A 9867-nucleotide genomic window follows, 5' to 3' on the forward strand; every position below is an offset into this window, starting at 1 on the left:
GCGGTGGCCCTGCGAGGGGCCGGGGGCGAGCCGGAGCCTGCAGGCCGGGGTCTCAGGCGCTTGGGGGCAGCTGGGGAGTTGGGGGTCGGGACCTCGGGGCCGGCTGGGGACGGAGCGAGCCGGACGGCCAAGAGCCCGGGCGGAGGGTTGAGAACAGACCGGAGGGAGGAGGTGGAGGCTGAGGCCTCTTCCTGCACGCGTGGAGAGGACAGGCCGGCTTCGGGGTTCCAGGTCCCTCTGGTTCTGGGGTTGAGGCCCAGGCCCAGCCTCCTCTTAGCTTGTTGGGGGGCTTCGGAGCCTCCCGATGACGGGGTGGCAGGAAGGAGGGGAAAGAGCCCCCGTGCTTTGGGGGCGTCGCCCACGGTGCTCCATTTCTGATCAGCGCCCAGCCGAGTAGATGGACTGGGCCACCACGTCTCCCTTCCCCCCAGGAAAAGGGACTGAGGGGTCTGCAGGGTCCTCATCTGCCCCCGGGGTGGGGGCTGCCCAGGAGCATTCGAGTGATGCCCCCTTATTCTGTCCACTGCAGGGTTCAGGCTAGCTGCAGGGTTCAGGCTACTTCCAGAGGCTGGGCTTCCCTGGTCGCAGCTTAGGGACATTCCTGAGGTGGCTGGGGAGGAGGAAGGCGCTTGAATGCACTTCCAGCCTGGCCCGAGGTCTCAGCCCCTCCTCCTCCGCGGTTTCCTGCTGGTCCCTCTGGGTTGCAGGGCCCGGATGGAGGCCAGGGGAAAATGAGGGGGCTTTGGTTCTGAGGACGTTTGACTGGGGCCACACCTTCCTGTCCTCAGATGGTTCCTGAACCGGACCCATCCCCCCTTCCTGTTCCCTCCTTTGTCTCTGGCCTTCGGGATTCCCAGCAGAGATTTTTTTTTGGTACTGACTGTGTAACAGGACACTGCTCGCAGCCCTCTGGGAGGTGGGTGGGGGGGCTGTGCTAGGAAGGCTGACCCCTGTCACCCCTGAGAGACCAGGGGTAGTTCCTCGCCCTGGCCTCGGTTTCTCCCGTGTCCAGTGAGGCAGTCGACCTCCAAGGTCCCTACAGAGGTGGACCTGTTTGTGCCTTCCGTGCCAGGGGCCCTACTCACCATCACCCCTCTGCTGGGTCCCATCCTCTTCATTCTTCTGTTTTCTTTCAGAATGAAAAAGGCAGGCATTGACCTCCCTCTGAGGCAGTTTTCAGGTACTTTAGACCCCCTCAGTGTTTGGGACCCTCTGGTGGCCCCCCATCATCTTTTCTCCCCTCCCAGTCCCAACTTAGCCCAGCAGCTGGCTGTGGCCACAGTCCTAAGTGATCCTGTATTTTCTTTGTGGTACTGTAGCTTGTCCAACTTTGGCCTGCGGGCTTGCAATTCTCAGTGGCGAGAGACGGGCTGGGCTGCGGGAGGCTGGCTTGCTTGCAGTAACTTGCTTTCCTCCATTCCTGCTGCTGGATGTAACAGGGCCGCCCTTCCCCCAGCCGCACCTCCCTTCAGAGACCCATGTGCGATGGGAAACTGAGGCCAGGAGGGTTCCTGGAGGGCCCAGGCACGTCTATGGCATCCCCCTGGGACCTGAACCCAGGCCCGCTTCCCAGGCTGGAAGCTCCCCTCTGCCGGCCGGTGGAGATAATTCAGCTTCCCGCTTGCCACGTCACCAGCGCTGCCTGAGGATTCCCAAACTAGTCATTTGGAGCTGGCTTGAGAAGCCTCTCCCAGCCTTTGAGGTTCTGGCTGGCTGGGCGTGGGGGCTGTCAAGATGGTGGCTGCCACGTGTCAGGGCTGGGAGCTGGCTTTTCAGCTGACTCTCATGGAGGGGCACGCTGGTGGTCTCTGCAGCGGTCTGAACTCTAGCACCAGTGGTCTGGATCAGAGGTGGCCTTTGAGTAGAGTGGCCATATGTTGTCTTGGCATAACAACTAGTGCCCGTTTTGCTCTCATGGGTGTTCTTATTTGTACAATAAATGATATGGTCACTCTGCCTTTGAGGCTCCAGCCCTGGTGGGGAAGGAGCCAGGAATGGGAGACAGGTGACCTGGGGTCTAGTTGGGGCCCAAGATACCCCCCCCCGCATTTGCACTTTAGGGGGACATTCAGATCTCTCCTGTGCCCATGCCACCCGAGGCACTGGTGGCTCTCAGTGGCCCTCCTTCCTCTCCCTACCTCCCTTCCCTGGGGCCCTTTGCCTCTTGGGTCTGCAGCCCAGGGAGGGGGACCTGCCTGGGTTTTCAGGATAGCAGCAGTAGAATCTTCCCAGAAATCCAGTGCTCCCAAAGGCAGCCAAAGTCCCGAGGGTCTTCCAGGATGACCACGAGATGGGATCCACCAGTGGGATCCCAGCCCTGCTCCAGGGTGTCTTCTGACCCTTTCCTTGGCCTGATGAGTCCTCTCCCTCCAGTCCTGCTGTGGGGATGGGGGTGGGGTGTGTTGGGGGGAATGACCCGAAGGGAGAGAGGGACTGTCCTGATTGGGAGCCCTAGAGAGGGGAGTAGGGCTTGTCCTGAGGCCACTTCTGGGGCTCGGGGATGTGCCTGAGGGCAACACATGAAGCAGAAAGCCTGTGTGACAGTTGCTGTCAGATGGGAGGACAAAATGGAGTCTTATGTCTCCAGCATCCCTGGAGGCTGAAAACACACCTGGCCAACCTCTGGCGATGGGGGAGGGAATCAGTGCTTCACTGAGTTGTGACTCACCCCTTTCCCTAGTGTCCTGTCCTGGCTACAATGTCAGGAAGACCTGCCCCTTCTGGGTTTCCAAAGGAGTTGGTCCCGGGAGCTTTTGTCCTGGGGATTCCGCCTCTGGTCCAGGGGCTGTGGGCAGATGGGCATAACAAGCCCTTGCCCAGATAGAGGCCTTGGAAACCTAGGTGCTGCAGCTTGGAGAGGGGGAACTGAGGCTGACTGGAGACACACACACACACACACACACACACACACACACACACACCTCAAGGTCACCTTGGGGCAGCAGAGTGGCGGGCTTCACATTTAATGAGTGAACCGAACAGTGACTCATTAACATCCCAGAGCAGAATGAAAGGCATGGGGGTGGGGCAGCCCTCCAGCTTTGTCTCTCAAGACATCCTTTGCCCAGACACCTGGGCTTTCCCTAGACCTTCAACCCAGCTGCTGCTTTTTCTCAATGGAAACCCCCCCCCCCAGGATCTTGTGGGATCAGGGTTGACCTCTGTATAAACTGATGAGGACCCCAGGTCAGGCCAAGTGGCCCTGTTCATTCGGCAATAACTGAGGCCTGCTGTGGGCTGTGGGGATACCAGCCTGGCGAGGCTTCCTGTCCTGGAGGTCCCAGCCCACCTAGGAGCAGAAGCAGGTACATAGTAGACACATACATGAGTGGAAGCATTGGATGGCCCATGCAGGAAATCAGTAGGAATGTCAGAGAAGGCCTATGAGACTGGCATCCCGAGTCAGGTCTGGGCTTCCTGGACTGGGCTCTCTTGTTCCCATCTCTGGGGAACTTGGTGGCAGCTAGACGGCTAGGGGTGGCTGTTGGGGAGGAAGGCCTTGGGCTTCAGGGCCACCCTCTCTGCAGCCCTCACAGGTCCATCAAGGTGCACGCAACCCACCTCCCAGCTATGCGCTCCTTCCTGCTCTTCTGCCTTCTGGCCTCGGCTCTGGCGGCCGAGGTGAAGAAACCCTCAACCTTGGCCGCCCCTGGCACTGCGGAGAAGCTGAGCCCCAAGGCGGCCACGCTGGCGGAGCGCAGCGCCAACCTGGCCTTCAGCCTGTACCAGGCCATGGCCAAGGATCAGGCGATGGAGAACATCCTGGTGTCACCTGTTGTGGTGGCCTCGTCATTGGGGCTTGTGTCGCTGGGTGGTAAGGCGGCCACGGCGTCGCAGGCCAAGGCGGTGCTGAGCGCTGAGCAGCTGCGCGACGAGGAGGTGCACGCTGGCCTGGGTGAGCTGCTGCGCTCGCTGAGCAACTCCACGGCCCGCAACATGACCTGGAAGCTGGGCAGCCGCTTGTATGGGCCCAGCTCCGTGAGCTTCGCTGACGACTTCGTGCGCAGCAGCAAGCAACACTACAACTGTGAGCACTCCAAGATCAACTTCCGTGACAAGCGCAGTGCCCTGCAGTCCATCAACGAGTGGGCTGCGCAGACCACCGATGGCAAGCTGCCCGAGGTCACCAAGGACGTGGAGCGCACCGATGGAGCCCTGCTAGTCAACGCCATGTTCTTCAAGCGTGAGTCCTTCTCCTCCTCCTCCTTCCTGGAGTCCCCTACCAGAGTTAGGACAGGTTCCCTGCACTGTGTTCTTCACTGCTTTCATTTCTGCTCAGAACAACCCGTGGAAGCAGGACTGTTACTCAACTCTCTTATTTTTCTTTTTCTTTTTTTGAGTTGGAGTCTCACTCTGTCGCCCAGGCTGGAATGTCGTGGCATGCTCATGGCCACTGCAGCCTCAGCCTGCTGGGCTCAGCCTTCCAAGTAGCTGGAACTATAGGCATGGGCCACCACGCCCGGCTAATTTTATGACTTGTTGTAGAGATAAGGTCTCACCAAGTTGCCCAGGTTGGTCTTAAACCCTGGACTCAGGCAATCCTCTCACCTCAGCCTCCCTAAGTGCTCGGATTATAGGCTTAAGCCACCGCACCTGGCCTTACTTTTTTTTTTTTTTTGAGTTGGAGTCTCACTCTGTCACCCAGACTGGAGTGCAGTGGCCGAGTGGCCACTGCTGCCTCAACCTGCTGGGCTCTGGCGATCCTTCCGCCTCAGCCTTCCAAGTAGCTGAAACTACAGGTGCGCGCTACCACGCCTAGCTAATTTTTGATTTATTGTAGAGATGAGGTCTCGCCAAGTTACCCAGGCAGGTCTCGAACCAGCAGGCTCAGGCAATTCACTCACCTCAGCCTCCCAAAGCACTGGGATTACAGGCTGAGCCACCGAGCCTGGCCTGGCCTTCTTTTAAATTTATTTTTTAATTTTTTTTTTGAGTTGGAGTCTCACTCTGTCACCCAGACTGGAGTGTAGTGTCTGCTCCCGGCCACTGCAGCCTCGACCTGCTGGGCTCTGGCGATCCTTCCGCCTCAGCCTTCCAAATAGCAGGAATTACAGGCACGCGCCACCACGCCCGGCTGATTTTTTTATTTATTGTAGAGATGAGGTCTCACCAAGTTGCCCAGGCGGGTCTTGAACCCGCGGGCTCAGGCAATCCACTCACCTCAGCCTCCCAAAGCTTGGGATTACAGGCTGAGCCACCCAGCCTGGCTTTTAAATTTATTTTTGAGTCAGGGTCCCACTCTGTCACCTAGGTGGGAGTACAGTGGCATGATCACAGCCCACGGCAATGCCTCCTGGGCTCAGGCGATCCTTCTGCCTCAGCCTCTTGAGTAGCTGAGATTACAGATGCATGCCACCATGCCCAGCTAAGTTTTTTAATGTTTTGTTTTGTAGAGACGAAGTCTCGCTTTGTTGCATAGGTTAGTCTTGAACTCCTGGGTTCAAGCAATCCTGCCTTGACCTTCCAAAGTGCTGGGATTACTAGCATGAGCCACTGTACCTGGTCTTAACCCTTTTAAGATACCAGAAACTAGATTCAGAGCTGGGTGCGGTGGCTCACGCCTGTAATCCCAGCACTTTGGGAGGCAGAGACAAAAGGATTGCCTGAGCTCAAGGGTTTGGGACCAGCCTGGGCAACTTGGTGAGCCCTCATTTCTACAGTAAATCAAAAAATTAGCTGGGCTTGGTAGGTACACCTGTAGTTTCAGCTACTTGGAAGGCTGAGGTGGAAGGATCACCTGAGTCCAGCAGGTGGAGGCTGGGCTGGCCGTGAGCGTGCCATTGCACTTGAGCCTGGGCGACAGAGTGAGACTCCAACTCAAAAAAAGAAACTAGATTCAGAAAAGTGTAGCAACATGTCTGAAGGAATGGTATAGGGAGCTGAGCCCCCAGAGGGACTCCAGAAACTGTCCTACCAAATTTCATCAAATCAGTGCTATTCCTAGTAGGCCCTGGAGTGAGTAAAATTTATGAATCACTTCTGCCTCAGTAGTGAGCTAGAGAAAGGCCTCTAATCCTTAAAGCAACCATGTGAGCAAGCAGTGTTAGCTTCATTTCACAAGTAGGAAACTGAGGCTCAGCCAGGGGGTAGCAGAGCCAGGCCTCAGCCAGATGTGCCTGTATTCAATTAAAGATTCAGTGTGGGGTTAATGAATACTTTTGAGCACCTGTGGAGATAGCATTATGCTCACAGTTTGCACGTAAACTGTGCTCACAGTTTGCGCTGCTCACAGTATGCTCACAGTATGCTCATACTGTGCTCACAGTATGCTCACAGTTTGCACTGCAAAAATGAGGCAACCCTCACCTTACAGATGAGGCCGTGCTAGGAGAGGTGAGAAGGTCTTATATCCAGTCAGTGACTGAGCTCGGATTGGAACACAGGACTGGCTGTAAGGGCAGGACCCAGGCCACTGTCACACATTGGGGTTTTTTGGGGGTTATTTTCTGACCATGGAGACAGGACTTGCAGGCAAGAGTGAAGAGTGGTCTTGGGGCACCCCCGTCCAGGGCACAGATGCTCTCAGCTACCAAGTGGGGCAGAAAGCCCAGCTTAGCACGTGTTTCCCAAATACCCGACAAGTGCGGGGGAGGGACATGGGGGCAGCCGAGCTGAGGATGAAATCAATGCTCTGTCGTGTGGGAGCAGCCAGGTGCTGATTATAGAGAACTGCACCCTCAGGCAGCATGTCCTGGGGCCAGGACCCCCACACCCCAGAGCAGGACACGTGGTCTCTGTGTGCTGGGTGCTCAGGGGGAGATGGCTACAGCCGGGCCCCCAAAGGATGGAGCAAAGGCCTGGCCTGTGGCAGGGACAAGTCTGGGGTGTGCAGCTGGGGTGGTCATGGCTGTGATTGTGTCCCAGGGGTCTTGTGTCTCTGACCCTGCATTCTTTCCCCACTGCAGCACACTGGGACGAGAAATTCCACCACAAGATGGTGGACAACCGTGGCTTCATGGTGACTCGTTCCTATACCGTGGGTGTCATGATGATGCACCGGACAGGTAGGTGCCTTGCAGAGCAGGGGGTCAAGGTGGGGTGGCGTCCGAGGGTGCCTGGGGTCTGGCCTTCCCTCAACCCCGCAGCGTGCCCAGTGCCCTCCCTGATCCTCTCCCAGGCCTCTACAACTACTACGACGACGAGAAGGAAAAGCTGCAGATTGTGGAGATGCCCCTGGCCCACAAGCTCTCCAGCCTCATCATCCTCATGCCCCACCACGTGGAGCCCCTCGAGCGCCTTGAGAAGTTGCTGACCAAGGAGCAGCTGAAGACCTGGATGGGAAAAATGCAGAAGAAGGCTGTCGCCATCTCCCTGCCCAAGGGTGTGGTGGAGGTGACCCACGACCTGCAGGTAAGGGGTGGCCCCACTTGGGGTCCTGGAGGGCTTAAAGGAGGGGAAGATGCTCAGGGCACCCGCTCACCAGTTGGGCAGGTCTGTCCTGGGCTCCCTGGGTGTTCAGGAGGTGCTGGGCCCTGCCCTTGGGAAAATGATGCTAACACCAGCAGCTAAATAGAACTGAATGTTTGCTGGATGCCAGGCACTCTTCTAAGTACTTTATGTGTATTAAGCTCTTTTAATCCTTGAAACAGCTTTAATAGGTAGGACTATGAACTTCTCTTACAGATGAGGGAACTGAGGCTCAGAAAGGTTAAGTAACTTGTCCAAAGTCACACAGTCAGTAATTCAGACATCTGGTACCAGAGCCAGCCCTTAGTCACTGTGCTGCCTCTGAGATCTGGGGTGCCCCAGTTACAGACTGTTCAAGCTGGAGGGTTACACCCACCATGCAGTAATAAGACTCGTAGCCGTGGGTCACCTACAATGGCCAGAAAGTTAACACACATGTTCCAGATTCTTTCCTCCTCACGACCACCCTGGGTGGTGGGCAGAAGCTTGGAGAAAAGCAGTGACGCTGTAAGTCCCTCTGGCCCATGAGTGGTGAAGTTGGAATTAGACCACAAGGTGAAAATCTGCGGCGGGCTCTGTCAATCATGAGAGAAAGATTTTTGACTTGCACAAAAGAGGAAGCTGTCATGTGGTTCTTACTTTGGATGCCAGAAATGGCTCCTTGGCAGGCTTCTCACCCAGGGTCCATCAGGCTTACTGTCAAGAGGGCTTGGGGAAGGAGGCTTGAGGTGAAATGGAACCTAGGCTCCCAACCAGAGGTGGGTGGAGCTTGTACTGGTCTGTACCGTAGACTCTGGGAGTTTCTGGAAAGAACCATCACTGCCTTCTTCCTGACCTGGCCTTGATTCTTCCTGAGGCCCTTCTCCAGGGTCCACTGTCCAGCTCCCTTCTCCCTTTATTTCTCCCATGTCGTCTTGGAGCCCTTGGTAGAGACACCACCCTCCAGTCCACGGGTTAGATTGGGAGGGAAGCGCGAGCTGGATGACTTGCTCAAGGTCATTGGGACTAGACTGACTGCGCCTACTTACAAGGGCTATTTCAGGGCCCCTGAGTCTCCGGATCCAGGCCTAGGGCCCTTTTACCCATACCAGGGAAATAGAGACCTCCTTGCTGAAGCCTGGGCCCTGAGGTTGCTGTTCACTCAGCCAACGGGTCTCTCCTAACATCTCTGCACTGGGAGTCAGGGAGAGTCCTGGACATGGGCCCTACCCTGGGATTCCTGAGCCAGGTGGGAGAGACAGGACCAGACTGATAGGGAGGGCTGGTGTGCTGAATCCTAGGGGAGGCACCACTCATCTTATGAGCCAGGGAATGCTTCCTGGAAGGAGTAGTGTCTAAAGAGTCCTAACAGGAGAGAGGACAGTCATCTAGGATGCAAGTTGTTCAGGGGGACTGTCTGGAGAACAGGGTAGAGGCTGTGGTGCAGGCCTGGGTCCCACATTCAAGAGTTTATATTTGGCATTCTAAGAAGAGATGAACATGAGGAGCCCTGAGGTATCCATCCCCAGCCCCAGGCACTGTCTCCTCACAGCCAGTGGCGATCCATCTGTGTCCACCTCCTCCCAGCACTGGATGATTTAGATTCACATCCTAGGCATCACTCTGGAAAGATTTTAAGCCCCAGAGGAATGTGGACATAGCTGGCCTGAGATCAGTGCTTCTCAAACTGGAGTATGCTGAAAACCACCTGGGGAGTTTGTTGAAAAGGATCTAGGCCCACTCTCAGAGATTCTGGTTCAGTGCGTCAGGGCTGGGGTCAGGGTCTGAGCATTTTGGATAAGCTCTTAGCTGGCGCTGACACTGTCTGAACCACACTTTGAGAAGCACTACTCACTATGGCTGGGCAGTGCCAGGGATCCATTCTGACTTGGTTTCTGAGTCTCAGCTTCCTCATGAAGGAAGCCCTTGCCGATTGCAGTAAGAATTAAAGCAGTGGTCTGAAGTGCCCAGCACCTTGCCTGGGACACACAAGGGAGCCAGGGAGGGGCTTCCTCCTCGAGGAGCCAACAAGTAGAGTGGGTGGAGGTGAGGGTGTAGGAGCCTTGTGTGCCGTGGCCTCACCTGGCACCTTCCTGGTCCCACAGAAACACCTGGCCAGGCTGGGCCTGACTGAGGCCATTGACAAGAACAAGGCCGACCTGTCGCGAATGTCAGGCAAGAAGGACCTGTACCTGGCCAGTGTGTTCCACGCCACTGCCTTCGAGTTGGATACAGACGGCAACCCCTTTGACCAGGACATCTATGGGCGTGAGGAACTGCGCAGCCCTAAATTGTTTTATGCCGACCACCCCTTCATCTTTCTGGTGCGGGACAACCAGAGCGGCTCCCTGCTGTTCATTGGGCGCCTGGTCCGACCCAAGGGCGACAAGATGCGAGACGAGTTGTAGGGCCTCGGGGTGGGCACGAGATGGCAAGAGGCAGCCCAAGGCTCCTGAGACACATGGGTGCTATTGGGGGGGG

General features: G+C 56.6%; 1 protein-coding gene across 1 annotated transcript; it reads left to right on the forward strand.

Moving 5' to 3' along the window:
* Positions 1-1133: 1133 nt before the first annotated feature.
* SERPINH1 (serpin family H member 1) lies at positions 1134-9867 on the forward strand. Its single transcript, XM_008053120.2, has 5 exons — positions 1134-1180; positions 3537-4183; positions 6906-7004; positions 7118-7350; positions 9492-9867. The coding sequence occupies exons 2-5, from the start codon at positions 3571-3573 to the stop codon at positions 9792-9794; spliced, it is 1248 nt and encodes a 415-aa protein (XP_008051311.1). The 5' UTR covers positions 1134-1180; positions 3537-3570; the 3' UTR covers positions 9795-9867.

Source organism: Carlito syrichta, unplaced genomic scaffold (assembly GCF_000164805.1).
Source record: "Carlito syrichta isolate Samal-C Ts95f unplaced genomic scaffold, Tarsius_syrichta-2.0.1 Scaffold287889, whole genome shotgun sequence".
In the NCBI taxonomy this organism is placed as follows: Eukaryota; Metazoa; Chordata; class Mammalia; order Primates; family Tarsiidae; genus Carlito; species Carlito syrichta.